This window comes from Accipiter gentilis, chromosome 12 (assembly GCF_929443795.1).
Source record: "Accipiter gentilis chromosome 12, bAccGen1.1, whole genome shotgun sequence".
Classification (NCBI taxonomy): Eukaryota; Metazoa; Chordata; class Aves; order Accipitriformes; family Accipitridae; genus Astur; species Astur gentilis.
The window spans coordinates 25208190-25235165 of NC_064891.1; the positions used below are offsets into that span (position 1 = coordinate 25208190).

At 44.8% G+C, this 26976-nt stretch overlaps 1 protein-coding gene across 2 annotated transcripts; it reads right to left on the reverse strand.

The window, feature by feature from the left end:
- Positions 1 to 10: 10 nt before the first annotated feature.
- Positions 11 to 23400, reverse strand: LOC126044874 (glycerol-3-phosphate acyltransferase 3). 2 transcript variants are annotated; one of them, XM_049815182.1, is made up of 13 exons: positions 23176 to 23284; positions 21439 to 21579; positions 12855 to 12927; positions 7340 to 7610; positions 6779 to 6853; positions 6191 to 6280; positions 5893 to 5986; positions 5353 to 5468; positions 3810 to 3865; positions 3236 to 3321; positions 2573 to 2701; positions 2002 to 2081; positions 11 to 1182 (listed from the first exon to the last, which is right to left on the reverse strand). In XM_049815182.1, exons 3-13 carry the CDS (start codon positions 12877 to 12879, stop codon positions 1056 to 1058), a joined length of 1149 nt encoding a protein of 382 aa, XP_049671139.1. In that variant the 5' UTR covers positions 12880 to 12927; positions 21439 to 21579; positions 23176 to 23284; the 3' UTR covers positions 11 to 1055. The 2 variants fall into 2 exon arrangements, with proteins under 2 accessions (XP_049671139.1, XP_049671138.1); XM_049815181.1 differs by lacking the exon at positions 21439 to 21579 and having other exon boundaries at positions 23176 to 23400.
- Between the last annotated feature and the right edge of the window lie 3576 nt (positions 23401 to 26976).

Here is a 26976-nt window from a genome sequence, read left to right on the forward strand (position 1 = left end):
CCCATTAGAAATATAGAATTTATTTCTCTTTACATTCAGACAGCAATATATTGTAGATTTGAACATGCCACGTCTTGTATCATAGGTGACTTACAGATCCTATGTTTATAGTTGTGACAGCTACTGCTAGCCCAGATCAACACAAAATGTGTTTCTGGAGTGGCTCTCTTGAGACCTTTAAGCCATTAGCAGTAATTTTTGCAGAAGGGTAGTCTTGAAAAAACACTTCATAACTCATCTGTCATAGTCTACATTATCCAGCTGCTTACCATATCTTACCTTTACAGCTGCAGATCTCAAGAAAGCAATTTCAACAGTAGCAGCAGACAGGGAGATTGAGGACTTGCCCCTTATCTTCCCTCAGGTAGCAGTTCTCAGTAAAGGCAATAACATGTTATAAGGCCACCAAATTCCTTGTGTTCCATGAACTGTGCTTTTGGCAGGGCAGCTCCTTTCCCATCCTTTAGGGTGTGCAGCAGCCCTTGCTTCCCTTCCCTCCTTGCACATCCAGGTGCAAGCTAACCAAAAGAGTCAGTCTTGCAGTTTTGACAATGTCCTAAAACATGTTAAGTCATCTACAACTAAAAGTCTGTGAGCAACAGGAAAAAAGACAAAATTTTGTTATGTTTAAAGCCTCAAAGTACCGTGAACAAGAGGTATCTTCACAACCAGTGTCCTGAGAGCAGCTGTTCAGTGTACTTCCCTTCATCCTTACGAACTCAGAAAAATCATGGTGCTTTTTTCCTTTTGTCTCTTAACTCTCCACACATTCAGCTCAATAACACCAGGAGCTACAGTGCATCATCTCATGAAGATGGGGAGGGCCAGGAGAGTGAGAGGAGTAAAAAGGGAAGGAGAGATACAGAGACACTGCTCTTGGCAGGCTCTGCACCAGCCATACAGAGAATATGCATACACATGAGAGATTTTGTTGCTCCAGTTTTTGTGGGTTTGGGGGGTTTTTGGTTTTGTTTTTGGTTGGTTTTTTTTTTTTATTAAAAACCATTATTCCTGCTAAGGCTGGTTGTGCAAAATTAATTCTCAAGAATCACCATTCAGTCTGACTCTGTTCCTGTAGACAGACTCCCTATTGATCCATTTCTCACTAGCATCTTGCTGTAGTTTTTTTGCTGTTCTTCTCTGAACATATCTTTGACTTTCGCTCGTTTCAGACCTCCATCCCTGGAACAGAGCAAGAGAGAAAAGTAACCCATCATGATTGTTACTACTATTGTTATCGAACTATGTATTATATTAGCTACCTTAGTCAACTCGAGAATCTTAGCCTAAAAGTGTTTTTTCTTCAGAACTTCTAGAACATCCAAGTTCAAGCATGTTTATTAAAACATTTACCTTAAGCCATAATGCTTATGCAGTCCAAATTTTGAGTTTAGCCCATTAAAGCAGCCTACTCATGTTGGTAACAGGTTGCACCTACCATAGAAATCTTTGCCAATCTGGGATGCTATTTCCCTAGACTGTAGAGGCAGTCAATCTTGTGCACCACCATAGTTGTCTCCTGCCTTACATCATTCAGAGGGCCACCTGGGCATCATAGTTGAATCTGTTTGCCCATTCTCTTCATCAGAATCTTGCTCTCAAGTTTGTTTCAGTCCTATGAAATCTAGGCTTTATGCTGTTACTGAGGTAGGACACGAGAAAGTTGGACTAGAAAGCCTCAAGCCCTGTGTTTTTTGCCAAATAACTTCACTTCTGCTCCTTAATCTCAGCATGACTCTTAACATGAGAAAAACTGTGAAGGGACCCTCTTCAAAAGCATCAAGTCTTTAGATGAAACTCACTGCATGAGAGCTACATACTCCAAAGACTTCATGCATGTTTTTTAATTTTTACTTTTACATACACATATGTGCTCCCTCATTTTCTCCTGCGTAGAATAAAGTTATGTAGAATGTTATCTGTCACAAAGCTAAGGGAGAAAGCACCTCTCAAACTAACAACAGATAGTCCATGAAGCCTAACAAGGATGGCATCACTCACCAGGGAAGTTCAGTCAGTCCTCCTTGGCGAGCAATGGCTGACTTCACTCTGTTGGCAAACTGAACAGCATCTTCACCTTCCTTCAGGGGTCATAAATTCAACATGATCAAAGCAGAGAAGTGAATTGAACAGACTTCCATAACACTTTTCATCTGCTGCCTCATTAAATTAACTCACTGCCAAACAATCCATTCCTTATCATGCCAACACAATCTGATGTTCCAATGTGATGATAATTTACCTCATTTTTCCCCTAAAGTGATGAAATTAGGGGAAATTTTTGCTCCCACAGGATGGAACATTAACAGCATTGCTACTGTGAATAGCACTATAGTTACTGCTATCCTTTACATATTTGATGCACTGCTGATGGTACCAAGCTGCATCAGAAAAAGCTAAGTCCAATCATACAAAGTCAACACTAACAAAAGTCCAGTATAAAACTGATTTGGAGACATGGGGTGGGTAGGGGGGGGTTGGGGGCAGGGGCAAGGGGGGCAAGAGTAAAAAGAGGCACTTGCAGACACAGTCAGGTTCTTCTATAGCAATCAGTAAACCAGATGCTAATTACCTTTCTAACCATTGGTGGCATGTACCACACATTGCAAACAATGGCCCAGCTGGTCATTAATCGCAGCAGATAGCTCACAATGTTATACTTGCTGCTGTTCCAGAATGCATCTCCAAACTGAGGATCATACTGTAAGGGATCACAACAAACAACTGATAAAACCCTTTCCCCACAGACCATCACAGCCTGCCTCAGATCTGAGGTAGATGCTTTTAGTCACATGCCAGAGTAAGAAAAAATTCACAACTGACATGTTGCTTAGAATGAGGCTTTAGAAAAAGTAGCCTGTGCTTATTAGCACTGCTTGTGATTACATGACAGAAGCAGCAGCAGATGTCACCCATTTGCCTGAACAGCCAAAAGAACCAAGTCTGGTGCAAGCTGCATGCTTCTCTTCCCTTCAGCTTTGGGAAGGACTAGCTGGATCTCCCTTCCTTCCATCTTTCTGGAAGAAGCAGCTGACCCCACCAAGGTCCTACCAGCCAGGCTCTATAGGCTGAAGGACTTCACTTTCTCATTTTGGCTGGTTATACTCTACAGCATGTAGCCAATTGCCAGAGCTACTGTGCTTTTGTTAGCAGTTGTGCTGAGACAGCTTACTACCACCTTGACAAAAAACAGATCCCAAACTTTGAAATTCAGCAGTCAGCTATTTCCACTTACTTTGATTGCAACAGGATAGATTGTCCCTCCTATTTCAAAGCTCCCCTTCTTGAACATCATCACAGATGTGTTGTTTATGCAGGTGCCTGTCCAGAAGAAAAACTGAAGTCATTACTTCACACAGCTTACCACGTTTCAGCAGCAATACTACATCAATGTACATGTCTTACGCTCACTGAGGAGCAAACACAGGCCCTTTATGGGCAAGTTAAATATTTACTCCCCTGCTTACTTTCATTCTTTGTCCTGTGACTGACTCCCTGAATGAAGCCAGAACATGTATGAGACAAAATGCACAAGGCTGATGTTAGATCTGTAGGACAGTGAATTGATATTCACAGGGGAAAAGAAACAATCTTCCCATTCTTCTGTCTTCAGCTTCTGCCAGGAGACCCAACAGCCAGGGACAGTATTGTGTTGTCTTTGTGTAATCTCATATAAAAGATGAAAAATAGGAATGCCCTAATAAAATCTAAGCCAGAGGTGAAGATACATTTGAGCACCAGAAGCTATGAAAAGAGAACAGGGATGACATCTACGCTGAATGGACATAAGGAGCAGTTCAGCTTCTTACCTTCTGGAAAAATTAAGATCGGGAGTTTGCTTTTATCTGCCACATGTTCCCTGAGCCTGTGGAAGCAGAAGGAAAGCTTAAAAAACAGCTCCTTTCCACCCTTCTCCAGGCAGATGCATTAAAATATCTTTATGCATAACACATTTGTTTGAAATCAAAACCTTTTACTAGACACTGATTTGTACTTGCTTTTCTGTTTCTGACAAACCTGAAGCTTTGTGCAAGCCATCCCTCAGGCTCTTGGTGCATTACACTGAAGCAACATCCTGTTTCCTTTCCTCCATATTATTTTATTAATGACTGTCAGGGAAGTCAACAAATGTATGCCATTAAGTCAGTCCAACTAACTATGATCAACTCAGCCTGCAAGAAATTGCCTACATAAGAAAAAAAAAGTCTTGTGTAGTGGTCCATCCAGACTCTGCTTACTTAACATTTCTTAAAAAGAGGACTCCTAAATGCCTACAGCTCACACTACTTGAATAGCACTTGGATGACTTGGCAGAGCTGTCCTGCTGTGCAGAGGCCAATGAGGTGGTAAAGAAGTTAACCTCACAAAATTAACCTAAAAGTTTTTTAAAAATCAGGAAGAATTTCTATCACTGTACTACAGTATTCATGGGTATGCCTTTGATGATATTCTGCAAAAAACTGCCTTTGTAAGCAGCTCAGTTTTATAATTAGACACATTTTTGCCCCTCACCCAAACAAGCAAAGCTTGTTATTTCTAGTGGCTCACAATTTTGAATGAAGTCAAAACAGTTCATGTCACAGAAAGCCCATTTTTTCATCAGTACTTCTCTTCAAGAGAAAATCCCAGAATTTGAAGTATCTTCACATCCTTTCAAAGTGTATACCTGAATTCACCAGACATTAGTTATTATGCTGATGGATACCCAAATGAGATGTTCTGTGACAGTCTGCTGCAATCCAGACCTTACCAGAACCTTTGGTCTGAACCATTTCACCCTGTATAGACTTTTCAAGCCTTCCTTGGTGACATGGGAACCTGACATTTTGACCACAGCCTACTGTACCAAAGCCCACACAAGCAAGCATATTCAGATCATTCTGAACGATCTGATTTGCTGCATACCACCCCTTCAACTCACTCCAAGATCTGCTGTTGAGCCACTACTATACTGGCTGCTTCTACTCCCACCTACATCTTTGCAATACCTTGCATCATTCCAGCCTACAGTAGTGTGGAATTACAGGTAACTCGTAACCCTGTGATTAGCATTTATAAGCAGCAGTCATCATTTGGAATAAGACAACTAGATATGGCTCCTGCTGAAAGAAGATGCTTTTGCAAGTCAGCCTTTTGCCCTCTTGAGATCCCAATGTTCGAAGATCCCCTTTTCCCATTGCAACCTCATCAGCTTCTTGGGCTTCTGTCTTTCCAAAGCTTTAATTCCTCATCAGGGTCTTTGATTGTTCAATGACTCTTTGGAGATTACATACCCAGGCGTGACCTCTCAGGCAGTAGTAGGTACTGGAGTTACATTTGCACTGCGATCCCCTGCTCCAACCCACTCCTCACCGTTTTGTCACTAGATGGCGGTCTTTGATTTCCGAGCGTTCAAACCAGACATGAGGACAGGCCTTGACTGTGGCTCTCTGAATAACTCCCATTAGTCCACCGTGAACCTGGCCAACCTGCAAGCCCAATAAGGTATATCAGCATATGAGACACCTGAAAAGCATTCTGCATTCCCCTCAGAAAAAAATCCAAACATACTGAAGACTGCAAACCAGGATTGGGCAGTGCCCACAAAAACTGTTAAAATGCATTCACTTGAAAGGATCGAGACACACGCATGGAAGCATCTCTCAAGCATATGGAAGCAAATATCTGTATTTCACCGGATGAAGAGCCTAGCATTGACACTGCCAGGACAACTTCACCAGCATGTAACTTGTCAACCAACTTCAACACAATTCATACTTTTCCCCACTGAATAGTGCTCAAGTTTACTTTCACAGTAGAGATGTTGAGTACTCCAGAATAACCAATACCCCACAATCTTTCTTTTTCCTGGTCTCTCCCCCTCTGCTGTGGTCATCATGGATCTCCTCATACCATTGCATAGCATCCATCATTTGTCAAAATGATCGCGTCTATCGGTGATGTATGGTTGGCAACACAAATTCCTCCTTTCTGAGGTTTGTTTTCCCTGCAATTACATTAATTTTTTGTTAGACTACTAGTGCACTACATACCACATTACACACACAACAGTTCCATAAAGCTGTCAGGTGAGTCAGTGTCTAGTGTGACATTAACCTGCAGGTCAGGAAAGAGCTGCCCCATTTCAAATGGCATACTCACAAGATGAAGAATACACAGGCTTTTGCTATCATAACATCAGGTCACTCACTTGTTATGGTAATGGATAGTACCAGACAGAGCTCTGACAAGGATGCGGGAGCACGTGAGGTGGACCACTTCACTCAGATAGTTTTTCACACTGAAAGAAAATCACAGGCATCTGGAAAGCAGCTAGACACACATGCAATATTCTCCAGCCTACTCAACACAACTCAGGGCTGAAATTTTCCTGGTACTCTGGAGCACAGAGGGATATACCCAGCTCTACAACTCACTTGCTACAGCAGCTCAGCCAAGACATGTCACACCCTTGGTCTCACTTACCTAGACAAGGCTGTCATCTCCTCACTAAGTATTTTTTATCCCAGCACCATTATCTCCCATCGGACACTCCCTTTGAGTTTCTCATGACAGCAAGAGGAGCCCATCCAAAGTCACCAACCTCAGTGCCAAGCCTGGCAAGAAGCCAACCTCAGCCCAAGTTCAAAATGCCACCAAAAGCAAGGGCCCAGGTTTGTGGGTGGAGTGGACTATCAGTAGTTTGTCACTTGTAAAATCTGTCCAGTCCTAATCTTGAGCTGTTTGCACTGATGCAAGTTGGCAAATTCATTCCTCACACACCACACACAGCACCTACCTGCTGTTTGGCAGCTGTCCCACCATTGTTGTCCCCACAATCATTGAGGTAATCCCAATGGCGGCAAGGGTAAAGCTACGGAAGAAATAGACGTTACATCAAACTAAGTAGTTTTGCTCATTTTAATATCACTTTCCCCTTTAAAGTGGAAAGGGATTGCAAGAATTCAATTATTCCTCAGATACTTGAAATACCCAGCTCTCTAACAGTAATTCCCTGACACATTGCTCAAAATCATGGTCTAGCAAAGGCAGGAGATTCAGATACCCCAACGCATATAGTTTTAGAGCTCGCCCAACTTACACTAAAGCTGTCAATAGACATGACTTAGGGGAAGAATCCACAGAACAGATGACCAGTAGCCCTAATCTACTCTCCACAGTAAATGGCAAGATAGAAGTGTTCTGAATGGCTTCTTAACTATTTACAGGAGAGTTTAAGCAGGTTCATCTTCTCTATCTCCTAATGCTGCTTTTGGGTTAAAAAAGCTCAGATGGCATTTCCCAAGAAAACACAGCATGTTCCAAGACTGACAAAATCCCTCAGCACCCATAAGCTTACCGTAGGGGCAGCAGGAAGCAGTACCGCACTATAACCCCAATGACCCACACAACAGTCAGCCTCAGGCTGATGTAGTGGAAATTGACATTAGTCCGTGTGAGGAGATTCCAGGAGACCAGCTCTTCAGAGGAAAACCTTTGGGTGACTTCATCTTCCACAATGGCCTCAAACCCTTTTCTGCAGAAGTAGAATATGTCAGAGAATTCAAAGTCCACTCGATGTAGATGGGCAATTTCTTTCTCCATAGGCGTTTCATCTCTTTCAATGATACCTTGGGACAGAAGGGGTAACCATATGAGGAAATGACTCTATACAGTAACAGTAATCCTCTAAATCTCTCACTGCTCTGCATTACTCGAGGAGACAAATTTACTGTCAGAGCCCCTCCTACAGGTAGGAGATGGATAGTTGAACATAGCATACTCTTCAGTAGGCCAGTTCTAGCTCCCCTTCCTCACATAAACACCTTGAGCAGCAAATATGTCAAGTTCTGTTCCGTACTGAAGATGAAACAAGAAGGCAAACCCTTTCCCACCATCTGACAAGTCCTCAACTCAGCAACTTTATCCAAGGCCATCTTATGCTTCCAGAGGAAACCAAGTGAGACCTTGGCCTTTCCACTCCCCTCTCCTGGTGATTTGTGTATTTAAGAGCATTCAGTCTCCTCCATGAAGGCTTCCCTGTTCCCTAGGCCCGTCTCGTCAGACATTATGGTGTCCCACAGCCACATTGAACTGAGACATGCTCTACTGCTACCTGCCAAAGCCCCAGACTGCAACAGCTACCTGACATCTGCGCATGGGCCAGCTTTGAACCAAATGCACCTCCCTCCCTTCACAGCACAAGTCTTTTCTATAAGCACAGACAGGAACACACTACTGTTTTATTTTAATTTAAATCAAAGAAAGAAAAACCCTCCAAAAAAAACACAAAGAAAGTTGTGCCTAGACATAATTTAGTTCAGCTCTAAGAGTTGTGTTTCAGTTGAACTCTGCCCACATAATGCCTGGCACTAGAAGAGAAGCCTGGAGAGTTCAGAATTGCAGTATAAATAGCAAGTATTCCCTCTCCTCCCACCTTTTCATTTCTTATACTTATGGTCTGATAAGCACCAATTTCTCACTAGAGCTTTCAAAGGCAAGGACAAATTGTGTAAGCTAAATATAAAGATCAAGTAGCTGCTTTCTGGTAAGGAAGTCTGGCTTTAGAAATTGATGACTGAAGAAATCTAGAATAACATTTAACCAGAATCATCCCCTGAGACACTCAACTAGGATTACAGAGGTCCAAGTTCAGATCGCCACTCTGTCAGACACCCTCTGACAAATTGCATAATCTCTGTGCTTCCATGTTGAGATAAAATGAGAAAGGAGTAAGCACAACTGTTTCAAGCTACTAGGCACTTTCCCACAAATACACATCCCACAATGTGGAAATATGCATCCCAAAGAAGTCTTGCCAGCAGAAAAACTCTGTAAATGTATTTGCTGTGCAAATCACGTGCAACATTTAAATTACAAATGACATGGAAAATCTTTGTATTGCACTGTACCATACATATGGGATAACACAAGAAGCTCCAAGATACAACTCCTTCAAATCACTGAGGTAAACACTAAAGAACAACATGCAAGAGAGAAGTCGCACTGCAACAAGACCTATTAGCACCTTCAGCTCTGAACTTGGCAGCCAGGACTTGTAATTCCACTAGCGGACCATCTCAGTACATTGTCCCATTACAAGCCTAGAAATATAAATGGTTAATATGGCACACCCAAACACCTGCATGCCCTTCCGGATCTAAATTGTACAAACATGCATCACATCAAACATCTAGCAGGATGGACTACACTTGTGTCATATTTTAAACCCAAACCAGAGCTCTAGTTTGTGGTTCAATTTTTCTCTGTCAGTCCCTTAAACCTCTAAGTTCTGAAACACCCAGCCCACCTGTCTGCTCCATGCTGCTGCTGGAGTGGGAGACAGGTTATAGCCAAGAAACTGGCCAGGGGAACTCCCCAGCACCCATCACACAAGTACCACTCTTCTCTCCAGTTCCCAGGAGAACTAGGAACACTTCCTCCTTATCCAGCCCCCAGTTCAGCATCACCCAAGCAGTTGGCTTCCCTGGCTCCTACTTCTTGGCTGAAACCAGCCAAGGGTTCAAATTTAACACACTGCTGGCACAGGCTAGATAGCACACATGTAATGTCTTGCCTCACCAGCCTGCACTGTCATTGTCACATGACACCCCCATGGACAAGCTGCCCTGCAACCCTGGGACAAGCTACTCCAAGCCAAGATCTCAGCAGCACCTGAAGGTATTATGAACAGAATTAAAACACATGCTGCTCAGGTGATGTACTTAGCCTTCTTGTAACCAGAAGGAACATTTAATGGTCTTTAATCCCTTGGCCGTGGGCAGACCCAAGTTTGCCAAAGACAGCTAAAAGGCAGCATTATGCAGAAGCACAACAAATATCACTCTTAACCAAAAAAGCTGTAGCCACTGCTTTACTCAGCATCACAGCACAAGCCCAAAGCCTTCAAGCTCACATACTCTAATCAGCTAATCATACCAGGCTCAAATTTGACACTATCTATTTACAGTCACATTATTTGCATAAGCTTTTCTTTTAGTGGATGTCACTTTCAAAACTCTGACTACACAGTATTTTTGTGGTTTTTAAACCCACCAACTTGAAGAGGACTGCCTTTTGACACAGCCAACACCCACAGAGAGCTGGTTATTCAGCTGCAATGAGATAGACATGTAGCCTCCAAGTATCTGCTGAGCCAAGAGCTAACACTGGGCCCAGCACATAAACATGCTGCACTCTTAACACAGAAGGACCTTGAGGCAACAGCACCAACTAATTCCCCACATAGCAACTACACCACCCGACATTTTTCTTGGGTCTACTCCTTATCATACAACCAATGCAGGGGCACTGGCTGCCATTTCTGCCAAGAGATGTGAAATACACTAGATTTAGTACTGCAGAGAAAGGTGGTGTCTCCTCAGTCATGCTCCCTCTTGTCTTTCATATTGAGGGACACTGGATTTTAAGGTCTTTGGAGAGGACTATTTTTGCTCTGCCTGGGAACAGGAAAACTCGCCCATGCACATTCATCTGCAATGCTCCCTCCTATCCTGACCTACCTACTAGCGAGGACTGGATGGTCAAGAAAGATGGAAGAAGTGCTATACATTCCCTTTCAGCACTTAACACACATATGTGTACACACATATAGACATTTAACCTTTAGCCTGTTTTAATCAGCTACTCCATAATTCATTATCACTGTGAACTTCTCCCTCATTAAATATTGTGTAATGCAGTTGGGCCTCTCCACCTGCTCATGTTTGGTCACCTCAGGGGATGCCAACTTACACACTGCACTGTTAGACCTACACCTACCTTGGCCCTCAAGTACTTTCACCCGCATACAGGAACCCAGACTCCTAATCACAAGTCAGTCCTATGCTTAAAAAGCTCCAAGAGCAATATACAGAGCACAGCTTGGCACTGCAGACACCACATCTCCCCTGCTCCCATACTTTCTCAAGTAAGGAATAGTTAGACTCCAGCTTACTGCAGTAAGAGCCACCTACAGTGGGGAAAGGTTTTAATTTTAATTTCAAATATAAAAAGGACATCAAAAAGTGTGCTTCAGGCTACCATTGTGATTGTGTATCCCCATCCACAAGACTGCTTGGACATAGCCTGCATGCAATCATCTATATGAATTACCTCAGGCCATTTTTACTATCACTAATGCTCCAGACAGTACAGTGCACTCTGATTAGTCCAGGTTCTGAACTACAGCACATATTAGCAGTGTACAACCCTCAGTCACATGTACAGGGGAATAGGTACTTGTAGTTTTATGGAAAGATAGCTTATAGAACATGATCTACCAGCCAGGTCCTCTCTCCCTTTCTTTTCTAGAGAACAAAAAACTACGTGCCAGAACAATCAGACATCTAGGAAGACAAGAGCTCCTACTATGCAGCTAAAGCAGCGTAGTTGGATCTCTTGCCCTCTCACTGACCCATGACAGGATGGGACACTATCACTCTTACAGGAAGAAAGAGAGTATCTTGCTGCATCACTGACAACCTGTGCAACATAGACAGCAGGGCACTGATATTATTTGGAAGGATCACTCACTTTGCCTTCCCCTCACCCCAACAAAAGAAAACCCCACAACTTTCAGGACACTGGTGAATGATACGGGACATACTTTCTCAGCCACTTTAAAGTCAGCAATTTAATAAGACAAATTTTAACCTGTTTTAAGAGCTGCTGTGCAGTAACTCCAGTTTATTATTACAGATGTTAACTGACAATTGGATCTGCTACCATCAGAGCCTGTTTCAGGCCTGCCCTGCAGATAGTACAATACCAATGTTTACAGTATTTTTAAGGATACTCCTTTGGAGATGAATGTACACGACCAGTTCAGCAGTTCAGTCCCCATTACCGTATCATGTTCACATGAGCTAATTCATAGAATCAGGAAACAATTGACTTGTCTACTAACTGGCAAGCTAGTCCTGTTTCCAGCTGTGCTGCCTAATGAGGGAGCACACAGAAAACACTGACACTGCTGTCCATTGCTGACAAAACCAAAAAAATCAACAGCAATACCGAGGCAGTCAGGAACCAGGAGAAAACAGAGCACTAGCTGCAGCACCTTGTCAGCCTTCTCCTATTTCCTGGGCAAACTCATACTGCTCTCACTGCACTTACAGCTCCAAAGTCTTACAGCCAACTCTGACCTAGTACAGCTTATCACAACATATGTACAATACGGGTTAAGATATAGTAGAAGAACTAATTTCAAAATTAGGCTAAAGGAAGAAATATGAAGCAACTCTTCAGCTGTCATTCTACAGATGCGTGTAAGAAGTTCATCTGGCAAACACTGAGGTAGCCGCAGGGGGCAAAAGGTGAATAGCAGGGGACTGAAAAAAGCAACAAGTATAATAACACCACACACTTCCACCCAGCAGTCCTACAACAGAAAAATCACCAAGCTTGGGAAAGAAAAGTGCCATCCGCTAAACATTCAGACCTCCTCAGAGATTAAGTGTACTCTGATGCTGTTAGGACTGAGACAGTTGGCCAGCAGCCCTGCAAGCAGGGACCAGATCTCAAGACAAAAATCAAGCTCATAGTGTAACTCAAAAATTTCCCTCAGCTGAGAATAATCTCCATTTTAAGCTCTACTTTGTTTTGTTTAACTTAATGTTATTTCATACCCTTCATTTAATTTCATTTTCCCAGTATTTCAACCATTCAGTACAAACCAGTAAAAGCAGCATTTCAGGAACAGTTCTTGTGCCAGTAGCATCACAAAACAACTAGATTTAACAGTTAGCTTGTAACCACCTCACCTCTTCTCCAGTTCTCTCATGCACACATCTAACTTCTCCATTTGAAAAGGACTCAGTTCCCCTACTTCAGAACATTAGTCTTATCAATTTGACTTCATCCCAAGCTCTCACCATTAGCAGCAGGAGACTTTAGCATCTGTGGCTGTGGCTTTTTGACACCTTTTTCTATCCGTATAGTGGCCCACTGTTGAAGAGAAAGAAAACATTAATTTCACAAATGTAGTATTAACTTAAGAAAAAATTCACCTAAAAAAGCAACAGGTAATCAGACAGGTTGTGATTTTAAAAGCAAAACTTCACCAGGTAATCATCACCCATATTCCTCAGATGTGTCCACAAACCCATACACAGTTCCTCTGAGGAAACACTGCCTCAGTGTATCTAATAACCAAAAGAGCCACTCTGGGCTAGTCAGTCTTTCCTAACTCTGCTTGCCAGTCTTCAGAGAGCCAATTCCGTGCTTCACAGATGTTTCAGTTCCAGTTCAGATACACAGCTACCAAGAGCCGGATAGGCCTCCATCAGACTTGCTTCCTGCACACCAGCCACTGAGTCATGGCTGCATGGGAAGCTCCAGGAGCTGAGCTAGACAACAGCCCCTGAGCACACAGCACATGTTCAGAGCCAACAGACACATCACAACTCAGCTTGTGTTCTTTCAGAGTAGTTTCACCATACTGAAGCAAAAAAAGTCCTAACTGGGTTAAGTCAAACTGAGGCCTGCACACAGCTAACTCCAGTAAAAACCAAAACAGCATTTGCAGTCATGGGAAGTCTCATTTAAGTTCAGCCTCAGTCCAAAGAGGATTGCACCCAAGATTTTTCCAAGCTGAACAAAACTGAAATTTGCCTTGACTCTGCAACTGCTCATTCTTGGCATTTTAGAGCTCTGAGCAGCAAACAGGCCAAATCACTGGCTCTAGTGTACAGCTGCAGAAAGCCCCTTCCCCTGCCCTTGGGAAGGGCTGCCAGCTCACTGGGGTTAACCTGCTCTTTTCTAGTGGGTGGGCTGGGAGAATGAGATTGAAATAGGTGATAAAGTAAGCTTTACTCTCTGACAAGTATCAAACCTTCCCAGCAGCTCTGCTCCCTGCAAACCACAGTGGCAGAACAACATGGGCATCAGGAGACTTCCTCTCATTTCCAGCCCCAATGGGACTGGAGCCAGTTTCACCTGTTCTTGGGCCAAAAGGCCTTCTTGGCCTTCAGCTGACTCAGTTCCACACAGTGCTTTTAAATAGCCTTTCTACCTCTTACATCATGCTTCATTTTTACTGGGTTAACAATTACAACTCCTTTGCCACCCCAAAACCTGCCTGTGATTACAGTATAGCCCTTTTGGCCTGGATCCTTCCTCTCCCTATGTGGCAGCTTTGCAAAGGGATTGAAAGCTCAGCCAAAGAGGACTGAATTTGTGGCTCCCCATTATGTGCATTAATTCCTCCCCCACAAGATTTAATCCTATTTCTAGGAATACTGTTATAATAGGCATTTCCAAGACAGACAGGTGACCTGGCAGAAATGAGCTTATATCAAAAGATCAGAATTTTACCCTTTTCAAACCTTAACAACCTAAGAAGTATCAAAGGCATACTTTGTTTTAACAGAATACAGATGGTCCTCGCTGGTCTGCACTGAACGGACCCAGACCAATGCTAAACCATGCAGTTTCCACCTCTCCCCTCCAACAGAGCTGTGGGGCAGTCAGGGATGCAGTTCCCTTTTGAAGGGTCAGTATCCCAACTTATGGCATTATCTCCACCACACAACTTCCCAGAAACAGCCAGGACTGCTTACTGTATCAGGTCTTGCTGAATCACAACCTACCCTGCCAACATATACACTTGTTTTCTCAGTTCTGCTGCTGCTAAGGCAATAGCTGTTCCAGGAACTAATTTTACCTGTAGGAGTAACTCAGTACTTTCTGGCTACCCATCACCCTCAGCAGTTCTATAGCCATAAGAGTTCTGGGAAATACCAAAACAAAACATTGTTCAAGGAAGAAACTATTCATAATACCTCAATTTCTTCTACTAAATGGTTTTGGGGCTACATGCAGACCAGCAAATACATTGACACAATCATTCTCTGACCAGACTTGAACCACTGTATTCAATGAATTAAAATGTCCTTAAGCAGGTAAGTCACTTATCACATAGAAGAGTAAGAACATACTTAGCTAATGGTCTCAGCAACATACACTAGCTGAGAAAGTAAGTTTTAATCTTCCAAATCCTCTCAAACAGGTAATCAAAACCTAGCATTGCCATGCTTTGCAAAACCTGGAAGAAGAGTTTGTTTGGTGCGCAGAAAGAGCATGCAACCCTCCCTTCACAATGCTCCTGCTACAGAAACCTGCAGTTACAAGTTCATGCTAGACAGTGTCAACAAGTTTAAGCCTCAGCACAAGCCACAAGGACACAGGCTATTGAGACATGCCTTTGTAATGCTCAGAAGCTTGCAACATCCTACTGTACTGCAGTATCTTTTGACACTTTGCTATGCAAAGGAGGCAGTGGACTCTTCCCAAAGCAGAAAGAAATTGCAGGGTTGTGTAACCCAAGTAAGTTTCTACTGCTTAGATGAATATATCTACCCTATTCAGAAAAGTACATTCCTGCTTCCAAAGTAGTCTGACCATTGGTCCACAGGTTCATGTAACTCCAGAAAGCTGCAGTACCCCACCTGGGGGATGGGGAAGCAGGGGCAAAGTAGGATAGTTCACTTTGCCCTCTACCCATGCCTTCCCAGGAGATGGGAGCTCTGCCACAAGCTTGACACCAGTGTGGCATCTTGTACAAAGGTTGCACAAAGCATTCCAGGGAACAGCTGACTTGTTTTACTTTTGGTGCCAGAGCTCCCAGGGGAGTTAAGCATGCTTCATAACAACAGCAACGATGAGACCAGCTCCTCCTCTTGCTCCCCCCCTCTTTGCCAGGAGCCTTTGGGCATTCAAAAGGGCCCATGTCTACCAGATGCTACAGCAAACCAGTTTTAAATCCTGTATGTCAGCTTTCTTCTTCCCTCAATCCATCATATTTTCAAAAACTATGCATGTTCCAGCAACCAAGCAGCAAGACGTTTTTACTTAACTTTACTTAACCTAATCCTTCCACTTACTCTCAGACACCTGAAATAAAGGCACTATCATCAAAGCCAAAACTTGAACTTTGATCAAGTGAAAATCTTGTTTATATCCAGTTTGGAAAACAAAAAAGACACCACATGCAGCAATGCAAGTCATTTCCCTTCCTGCCTGCTAGCTAAGGATTTGCACCATCCATTGCCATTTCAGCTGGTTCCCATGCTAAAGAACACCTTTATGCTACAAAGAGCTATCACAAGGTAAGCTGATCCATCCCACAGAGGGGAAAATAATGTGTTTGTGTATTAGAGATCAAAAAGCACGAAACAAAATTATAAGCCATACCCTCCGTTCTAGTCAGACAATGAGCAAAAAGCAGACTGGCAGGTCTTTTGGATTTATCACTTATCAGTAACACTGACACAAATCTAAGTGGCTTCTCCCAGCTTGCAAGCTGGTGCTGAGCAGGCAGTCTTGAGTACCTTGGTGCAGACCTAAGTCTTTAGCAGGGATTCCTGAAGCAGTTTTGGGGAATCAGTATAAAAAAAAACAGGCTCCTGAACAGATTAAAAATAGTTCTGCAGCTGGGGCTATCCACTGAACTAACATGTAACGTTAGAAAGCAGCATGATCACAGAAACTACACAAACGCCATCACAGGTCTGAGTTTGAAATTTTGGTATTCCAACTGGTCAAGACAAAATAGCTTGGATGCTTCAATCACACAATGTATGATCTGAAGATACCACACTTTACTAAGCAAGGAAAACATATCAACCTTTCCTTGAGGTTTCCCTCCTCATGCTCATATGAAAGACTTCTAATTTGTCAGCATATTAAAAAGAAACTAAACACACAGCAAGTCAACAGCCTATACAAAATGGCCAAAAGATCAATTTCAGTTATGCATCACTAAGCAATGCCCACATATATAGGACCTATGCAGTACTTGAGAAAGCTCCTGTTAGACTTCAGAGGCAAAAAAAAAAAATAAAAATAAAAAAAAAAAAATCACACATTATTTACAAGATTTAAATGTCAAAAAAACTTCTTCTCTCCGGATATCTCCAAAGCCAAGCTTGACATGTTGTTTCATGAAAGCACATCTTTGTTAGGATCAATCACAAGTCAAGTTATTTGCAACACTTCAGGGACTTGCCCTGTTTTCCTAACAGAGCTTTGCCTTTCACACCGTTTACCACCTTTACATCACTTCTGGCTTAATAGCAATGCTTGACAATTATTCAAAAGAGGAGAGAATTACTGACAATGACTGAAATTTGCAGTGATATGGAGTTAGATCACTGGTGTTCCCCTATTTAAAGGCACTGCCAGGTCATGTTCAGAGCAGAAGTTTATATGCTTGTGCAGGTGAGCACTCCTCCTTGGAGGCTCTCCAAACCTCAGTAATAACAGAAAGATTCCATAGCACCTCCCATGCAATGCTACATTGTTAACACAGCAAAATCTGCATGCCAATTATTTGGTGGTTTTATGCAAGGAGGAGAGGAAAATGCAACCAGCAAGAGAAGCAACCATTTCCAAGTGAGGGCAAAAGGTCTCCTAGTCTTCCATGCTATCTTTTCATCATTCTGATGGGATATCCTGGTCACTGCCTCCAAGCAGCTTTCCAAATTCTTCTGCACACACGAGTTGTATAGCAAGTCCTTCCTGGTGGACAGGTATCCAAAGAACAACAAAGAGTCCAGCTTTACAGGAAAACACCAAGGGCACCAGCAACAGAAATGCCAAGCAGCTTCTTTTACACAAGCTTCACAAACTGTTACTTTAAGGCAAGCTCTGAATACACCTGCTGTTATTTAACAGCATTTGCTTATCAACAGTATCAGAAATCCCAGTGTTCACATGCTGCAAAATTAAGAGCAGTTTTAAATCAGAGTTGTTGACCAGAAAGGTTCTGTGTTAATTATTGATGCAACCCCAGCAGTGGGTAACCACCAGTTCTGCCAACCTTACCTATGTGCAATGAGCCTTGATTATTAAATCTGTGGAAAACATACATAATAGCCTTCATAGCACTGGGGTCTAGGTGGATACAGCCCAGGTATTTACTTCAAGATTATAGACCAGATTTGCTAAAACACTATTCCAAAAGTCAGTCCAAGCCCTGTAAACAATAGTGTGCCATTCACATCAGGCACATCTCCAAGACATGCTTCTTGTTAACATCTGAGCTGGCAGTCTTCAGAGTTACTCTCTCACTTCAGAGGTCTCAGTTTTTCCTCTGCCCAGCAGTCCTTGAAGGACACCAATTACACAGAGGCCTTCACTGACACTGCACAACGACATTAGTCAGCAAAGCTTGCTTCAGAGGGCAGTGACTTAAAGAGGAAACCGTCAAAAACCCACAATGATTCACCTATTTATTAGCACACACAGTCTCCTTCTCCTTTCCCTGCCCTTATACCCAACACCACATGCAATCCTGATGGTGGCTGAGGGGAAGAAGCTGCAGCCTGATATACTTGGGACAGGACATAATAGCCCATCCCACCTACACTGTGCAGCCACCACCTACAGTTTGACCACAGGCACCAAAAGGTCCTTTCTCCCCCACAGGTATATTCTTCTCAAGTTTAGGTCCATTCACATTGTCAGGATCATCTGCAACGCAAGTAACTTCAGCTTCACCTCCTAGCTACTGAATAACGTTACACCCTTGTCTAGCAAAGCACATTCACTGCAGGGTAACATAATAAGCCATTAGAAATTGCTTCTGTTACAAGGGGCCGCTATTCACCCAGATGGATCAGTTACAGAATGTGAAAAACACCTATGACTTCAAGCATCTGTTGTGCATTACAGCACAAGCAGCAAAACCAAGAAATGCTTTCTCTGCTAACTGCAAGCCCCACAATCAAAGAGCCTCGAGAGATCCGGGGTGGGGCAGGGGGCATGCATTCAAAGAGCTTGCAGGCATCAACAAACCATTAGCCTAAAAATACGGAGTAACATGATGTTAGTTTATAGCCGGGCTGTTTCTTAACACAAGTGCGACTTAGTAACTTCACTTCCCTCAGGCTAGCTCATTTCTTAAATATTTCACAAGTAACACGCACCCCACAGTTCAAAAATACAAAAAAACGTTTCCCATTAGAAAGAGGGAGCAGGGCAGTCTGTACAAGTGTTCCTGACAAATCAAGCCTACTGTCTCAGGGAGCTAGACACACCCAAAAAACCCCCACCAGACTGGGGAAAAAACCCAGAGTATTGGAATTGGTTCTTAACAAGGTGAGCTACCATCTGTCAAGCAGAGATAATGACTCAAGGGGGGGTCATCCCTACTGCCAAATATATAGGCACACAGTCTAAAGTAGTCCTCCAGACTTTCTACAAATGTATGGAAATAAACAGATTGCTCTGTGGTAGAGGCTGCTCTGTGGGCCTTAATGAAAGACAAACCACTTTCTGAAAGGCTGGATTTCTCTGCTGCTTGGAAAGAAAGCCCGAATGGCATGCTTGCAGGGGCCTTATCAGCCCCAAATCATAGTAGAGCTTATAAAAGAGGCAACAGACTAAGACAGAGGAAAAAGGAGACCAAGAGGTAAAGATGCACTGTTTAAAATTGGAAGCCACCTGATGATGTTTCAAAACAAACAGGGAGAAATGCAGCACGCTGTGATCATCCCAAGAGGCAGTCCCCAGCATTCCAGCAATAGGAAAGATTTCTGTGGCAAGTGATTTCACAAGCATTAGCATGGCAGGTGACTAGCCCAGACTAGTTCCTTGTAGGAGCAAACAGCTGCTGGAGATGCTTTTGTAGCAGTAATCCAACATTTAAAAATCCATGCTAACATGGTGCCAGGGATCCTTCTATTAACACTGAAAGGGAAGCCACAGGCAGAAGTGAGCAGCTTCCTGAAAGTTTGCTTAGTTTGGTATGGCAATTCAGAAGCAAGTACTTTAAGGAATACCTACATGATAGGGGATGCAGGTTTTGTAATAGCAAGTAGTCTGCCTGGTGTACTGCATTCCTCTGGTATTAGCATAGCTGGTCATGCTTTTTTGCTCTTTTTCCCCTTAGCACAGAGGAAAAAAATATAATCACATAGGAAAAAAATATGCTTACATACTCCATATAAAGCTGGTGATCCCTAGTGCAGTACTTAAGGGTCAAATGCAACCCACAACGCAAGCCAACAGAATGATATCGTCAACACTGCTGTCTGTACATGCAGCATTTTGCTCAGAAGCATGTGCCTTGCTGAGGCAGACCAGCATAGAGAAAAAGCTATTGTGCACCAACTAACCTCCCTTGTCAGTGATGTCAGGTAGTCAAAGTACAAGAACATTTTGCTCCTAAAAGGAGCTTTTCCCCTCCCTTTTCTTGGGCCATGCTTGCAGCACTGGAAACAAGCTTCTGCCCTCCTGAAACAAGTGGGAATAAATTTATTTTTATTGGCAGGAAGAAATTCAAGCACAAGTCCAGTATCATCTGCAATTTGCTCCATACCACAGCCTAGATGACAAGGGAACACCACAGACTCATTTTTATACGCCTTGTTTCATCTGACATGACAGCGGACCAGCAGACATACCACAGCAAACTGTAGAATCTCCATCTACTTAGTCCTTGGACTATGGGTGCCCAAGTTGACAGATTTGGACCCTCATAAACAGGTTAGCTTTAATAAAACATGTTATTACCTGACAATATATGCTGTGTAGGAAACAAACCTCATAGTCACTGTGTCCTCCCACTATGCCAACATGTGGGATATAAACAGGCAAAGCCAAAGAGCAACTTGGTATTCTGCTGGGGTGCCCAAACACCACCACTTTGCAGACAGTTCCTGTGATCTAGCCCATCAAAGAGGCAACCAAAGCAGCAGCAGCACCATCCTGACCGAGCACTGTGCAGACCAAAGAGCCCACCCTCCTGCAAAGAGACAAGGGAGACTGCCTGGAAGATCCAGAGCTGGAAGCCAAAGAGGAAGCTTCAAGGAAGCTATTAAGCCAACCACTGTGCTGAAAAAGGTCACAGACATCAGAGACTGCAGCATCCTGTGATTCAACAGAGCCACAAAAGAGACTACTGCTTCTCAGGAGAAAGCCTGCATACTCAGGAATTTTCAGACACCCGGGCAACTGCACAAGGCTAGCAGCTATGTATTTAACATTTCCCATTGTTAGCATGATTTTTGGCAGGGAAAAGTCAGGTGCGACAACACATATCTTCAGGGCCTCTTATATGTGCTGCTTGGAACTGACTGGCAGACTGTCAGCCTGTCTCAGGCTGCTAACCAAGACAGACCTGTAAGCCAAGGAACAGGAGACATTTCACAACAAATGGGGATTTTGGGGGAGATTCTCCCCATGAAGGTATTCTGAGGGCATAAAGAATTCACAGACAAAGCAAGGCCAAATTGAGATAAGTAGATTACCTAGGTGGATTGAGCTTCTTCACTCTCCTGCAGCAAGCCCAACTTAGCAGACTCTTTTCCTCAGAACACTTCCCAGTTTGTCACTGCCTTTTCTTTTTATATATACATATTTATGTACAATATAATTGTGTATTAATAACATATATTTTAAATATAATTAGTGGCATGTAATTCCAGAAAGTATTTCAGGCAAAAGTAATGGCACCTCTCACGATAAGTCATTATTTCCTCCCTTCTGCATCAGAAGAGCTCTTACAAGTCACCATCATCGATATGTCATCAGCTGCTTCTCCATACTGCTGCCCAAGACATTTTGATTTACTTCTTGTCACAACACTTGATGACACTAAAAAATAATGATTAATGATCTAAGAATAAAGAATGTAAATTGTGGTTAAGCACAGGTGAAGGCAAGTCATCCAAACAAGACTATCTTACTAGGCCATCTGGATTGCTCCCTCAGGCCAGTGTGACCTTTACCTCCTCAGCTTCTTCTATCCAAAAATTTTTTTCCAGTAACAACTACATCTTCTACCCTTAACAGTTATCCTGATACCATTCAGGACCCCAGAAAGTACTTCAAGCAGGTTCATTCTCATCAAAAGCCTTAAACCTTTTTAACTTAAGATGCACTTAACAGATACTGTTTTTATTAGGTGGCTGGTGGTTTGTGGGGTTTTTTTTAGCTGAGCATCAAAGATCTTCAAGGTATTGCAGTACATAAGCCAGGTTTGACTGAAAATCTCATAGAACAAGATGAAATTAGACAAAACCTACTTTCCATAGTCACATACTGATGTATATTGCATTGCCACAGATTATGCCTTGCATCATTTTACTTTTCCTCCATACAGCTGTTTTGTTGGTTTGGGTTCCCCTCCTCCTTGCAAAAAGCATAATAAAGAGTTAAACCAAATCATTTCCACCAGCCATTTTAAAACGCTCTTCTTCACCACCACTATGAGCTTCAAAGGGAGTGTTTTCACACACACATGAGCTATGCCCCATCCAGACAGCAGTTCCTTTGTGAGAAACTCGCTTTCCCAGAGAATATGGGGGAAGATGGCAACTGAGGTGCTGGACATGCTTGACTCAGATGGGGAGTCCACATCTCTGAGCATCAGCACTCCTGGCACTCACCATCGCAGGCACTGGGCATGCTGCCAGACATTTATACCCTCCAAGAGCATGACCCAGCACCATTTCTCTCAGGTGGGGAACAGCTGACACCAAGCAGAGACAACCGCACCCAGGACACGGTACAGCCATAAGTAACAAGGTTTATTTTGCGCTCCTGCAGGTTCAAGGAGGGCACACCACCCTGCACAACCACTAAATTCACACAGATCCAGGTTTCTGCCTAAAGGCTTGAACTCCAAAACTACAAATGGACACAAATGACACCAAACAGGACGTAACCTACCCCCTTTCCTCCACAGCCCTCGCTCCCCAAGGCGGGTGGGGGGCACAGACGCCTCTCTGGGCTCCCCAGTCCCGGACAGGTCCTCAAGGGCCCGAAAGACCGTCCCCATCCCCTCACACCCGCCCGCGGAAACTTGCCACCCGCGCCGAGGGCCCGCCACCGCCCCGGGCGCGGCTGGAGGCGGCGGCGGCGGAGCAGTTACGCTTCCCCCGGCCGCAGGGAGCCCTGCCCGGCCAGCGGAGCCCGCCAGGTCTCCCCCGGACGTGGCACAAATGCGCCGGCGCCACTGGGCTGAGGGGCGCCGCCAGAGAGGAGCAGCCCAGGCCGGAGGAAGGGGAGGCGGGCCCAGGCCCCCGAGGGTGCCCCCCTCCTCACGCCGGCCCCGGGCGACACCTCACCGGGGGCGCCATTTTGGAGTCCTCCTGGGCGGCGGGACAGGCCCCGCGGGCCGCCCCCACGCCCCGCGACCCGGCGTGTGATAGAGGACACGGGGCTGAGGGGACGGTGGCCCCCGCCTACCTCCAGCGTCTTCACCAGGACCCACATGTAGGCCTCGGAGATGCCCAGCGACACGCCCAGCGCCGAGGGCAGGACGATGAGGGCGAGCACCAGCGCTAGCCACACTGCGCCTACCCACGCCACAGCCGACCCCACGTCCTCCATCGCGGGCAGGGCCGGACGCCGATACCGACTCCGCCACCGAGAGGGCAAGCGCCACCTCCCGCCGCCCTAAAGCCCCGCGGCCGTCCCCGGCCCGCCCCCGGCCCGCCCCGCTCCGCCCGCCCGGGGCCGGGCAAGGGCAGCGGCGGGGGTGGCAGCACCGCCCCGCCCCGGCGCTGCGTGAAGTTGGAGAGGGCTATAGGCATTTAATTAAGGAGGTGTTTCCACAGCGAGTGTCTTCTTGTAAAGGGGAACAGAGGGTGCTCCTTACCGAACACGTCCTCTTGGAAGCACAGGGCTAAGGAGATGGGGCTTCGCCTTGGGAGGTGATGCTCGGAGTACGGAAAGCAGCTAAGAAGAGGCTACGTCCACGCCAAAAACTCCTCGTGTGGGAAAAACGGCTCCAACGGAGCTGGACGGGAGGACGGCAGTAGGGCCACAGCGACCGTTGTTCTTCGTGGCAGGTGCATGGGTGTCGTGGTTTAACCCCAGCCAGCAACTAAGGCCCACCCAGGCACGTGCTCATTCCCTCCCCGGTGGGATGGGGGAGAGAATCGGAAGAGAGAACGTGAGGAAACTTCGTGGGCTGTGATAAAGACGGTTTAATAGCTAAAGCAAAAGCCAAGCACTCAAGCAAAGCCAAAAAAGGAATTAATTCACCACTTCCCATGGGCCGGCAGGTGTTCAGCCATCTCCAGGACAGCAGGGCTCCATCACACGTAACCGTTACTTGGGAAGACAAACGCCACCACCCCGAACGTCCCCCCCTTCCTTCTTCTTCCCCCAGCTTTATATGCTGAGTATGATGTCATATGGTCTGGAATATCCCTTGGGTCAGTTGGGGTCAGCTGTCCAGGCTTTGTCCCCTCCCAGCTTCTTGTGCACCCCCAACCTACTCGCTGGTGGGGTGGGGTGAGGAGCAGAAAAGGCCTTGGCTCTGTGTAAGCACTGCTCAGCGATAATGAAAACATCCCTGAATTATCAACACTGTTTTCAGCACAAATCCAAAACATAGCTCCATACTAGCTACTATGAAGAAAATTAACTCTATCCCAGCCAAAACCAGCACAATGGACAGGAAAGCCATAGGAAGCCCAAAAATAGCAGCTCAGGAATTAAAAGAGAAAAGGAAAATTGGGGAAAGTTCCTGGATCTGTGAATAGTAAAGTAGATAAAGACAGCTAAAAAAGAAAAAAGGGACAAGGTCTGCACTTCAGCCAGCAGCACGCTGGCCCATCCATGTTGTCTCTTATGCCTTGAGCTGGGAAGAGAAGGGATTCACTTGAGGGACCAGCCTGAGGGTACCCAACCAGGCACTAGACACATGCCAAGAGAAATGAAACTTCATGGAAAACAGCTAAAGGAGGGTTTATCTGCCTGGGCCTGTACATGGCAGTCATATAGCACTTGATATGACACAATCTATACCAAGAAAGCAGTGTTAGCAGAAAGAGGCTGAAGTAGAAGAAGGGTGGCCAAAGCATCCTTGGGGAAAGGAAGAACATTTTCCTCCAGGAAAAAGGCCTTCAACCTAATGTCCGCATGCATCTTTCATAGGTGTTGCCTAGAAAAGGGACATTTGATTTGCCTCCATAATCGAGAGGTCAGAAATATATCTATGACCCAAGTGCTTAGGATGCAAGGAAAAACCTGAATTAGACTCCAAGGCCTTAAGAACTATTTCCAGGAGAGTCATGTGGACAAGGGCATTGCATTCTGGCTCCTATTTTTGGCTCTGGCACTGCGTCATCTTGGACAAGTCTTCTCTGCTCTCAGCGTCTCACCTCTCCTCCCACTCTTTGCCTCATCTAGTTAGATAATTTCTCTGAGGCAGAGAGAGGATGATCCCCGATGAAGCCTTTGGGCACAAGAACCACAGAAACAATGATCCAGCTAGATCTGAGGTCGCCAACCAGCACTTCAGTGTTTTCACCCCTGTAAGTGTTTAATTGTGATCCTGCCCGAAAGGCCTAGTTAGGACTGAAGGCTGTAGTGTTGTGGTTTAAGCCAAGCTAGCAACAAAGCACCACTCACTCCTCACCACTTCCCCCTCCAACTCTTCGGTGGGATGATGGTGAGAAAATATAAAGAAATGTTTGTGGGTCAAGACAAGGACAGGGAGGGATCACTCACCACTTATGGTCACAGGCAAGAGACAGGCTCAGCTTGGGGAAGAAACAAAATCAATTTAATTTGTTACCAATCAAATCAAAACAAGGATAATGAGAAGTAAAACCAAATCTTAAAACATCTTCCCCCATACCTCCCTTCTTCCCAGGCTCAACTCCACTCCCGATTTTTCTCTACCTCCTCCCCCCCCCAGCAGCACAGGGGAACAGGGGATGGGGGTTTCAGTCAGTTCATCACACCTTGTCTCTGCTGCTCCTTCCTCCTCAGGGGGAGGAATCCTCACTCTTCCCCTGCTCTTGTGTGGGGTCCCTCCCATGGGAGACAGTTCTCCACGAACTTCTCTGGTGTGAGTCCTTTCTGTGGGCTGCAGTCCCTCAGGCACAGACTGCTCCAGCGCAGGCTTTCCCATGGAGTCATGGCCATCTTTGGGGGCATCCACCTGCTCCGGCATGGGGTCCTCCACGGGCTGCAGGTGGGCATCTGCTCCATTGTTCACCTCCACGGGCTGCAGGGGGACAGCCTGACATCTCACCATGAGCTGCAGGGGCATCACCTCCTCCAGTGCACTTCCTCCCCCTCCTTCTGCACTGACCTCGGGGTCTGCAGAGGTGTTCCTCTCACATTCCAATCCCACTACTCACTGCAGGTTCCCCTTCTTAAATCTGTTCTCCCAGAGGCGCTACCACCATCACTGTTTGGGTCGGCCTGGGCCAGAGGTGGGTCTGACTTGGAGCTGGGGAAGCTTCTAGCAGCTTCTCACAGGAGCCACCCCTGCAGTCTCCTCCCCCGCTACCAAAACCCCACGACACAAACCCAAAACAAGTAGCCATTCAGTGCCATACACACATTAATGCAAGAGTCCCTGCTCCAAAGAGCTGTACTACAAGTGGTTTTCAAACGTTACAGGGGTGTGATTCCAAGTCAATTAAAAGTGCCCAAAGTCTGGAACAGAAGCAAAAGAACATTACTTTCTAAACCAGGCAATATTCACACTACATCCACCCGTGGGTAGCTTATTTTAAATTTGTATTTTGTCCATTGCTTCACAAGCAGAAAGTGATACAGGGCATTTAGTACTTGACCATGAATTTTTATCTGGGGTGCAAAGGCTTGGTTGGTTTGTTTGTTTTTACCTGCATTAAGAAGCAGAAATCTCCATACAAAGGACAAATGTAGCCCAGGTAGCAACAGTGGATGCTGTTTAGCTCCTGAGGAAAACAATACGGCGTTCACAGTAACTTGTCATACAGATTTCATCTCCATTTCATTTCAATATCTTCATTTAGATAGTAACATCTAAAATTGACATCTGAAGCAAGAACTGCAATACAGATAATCCTGTGCAAGGCAAAGCTTTTTGTGTTTGTTGATAAAACGTTGAAAACTGAAAATAAAATTTTGTTTGACTTAGTCCATGTGCTTCTGCTTTAGTAAAATGCAAAAAAGTCTGACTGAGCACAGCATATGTCAAATTTGGTGGCATACGGCAGATTCCTGAGTCTCAGAGGGCTGAAATCTATCAGTGTCCCT

Coding starts and splice junctions, on each gene's coding strand:
- LOC126044874 (XM_049815181.1), bottom strand. CDS start 23,319: ATGGAGGACGTGGGGTCGGCTGTGGCGTGGGTAGGCGCAGTGTGGCTA. Junction 12,928..23,175: donor TCCTGGTGAAGACGCTGGAG/GTAGGCGGGGGC, acceptor TCTCTTCAACAG/TGGGCCACTATACGGATAGA. Junction 3,866..5,352: donor CGCCATCTAGTGACAAAACG/GTGAGGAGTGGG, acceptor CTGCTTCCACAG/GCTCAGGGAACATGTGGCAG.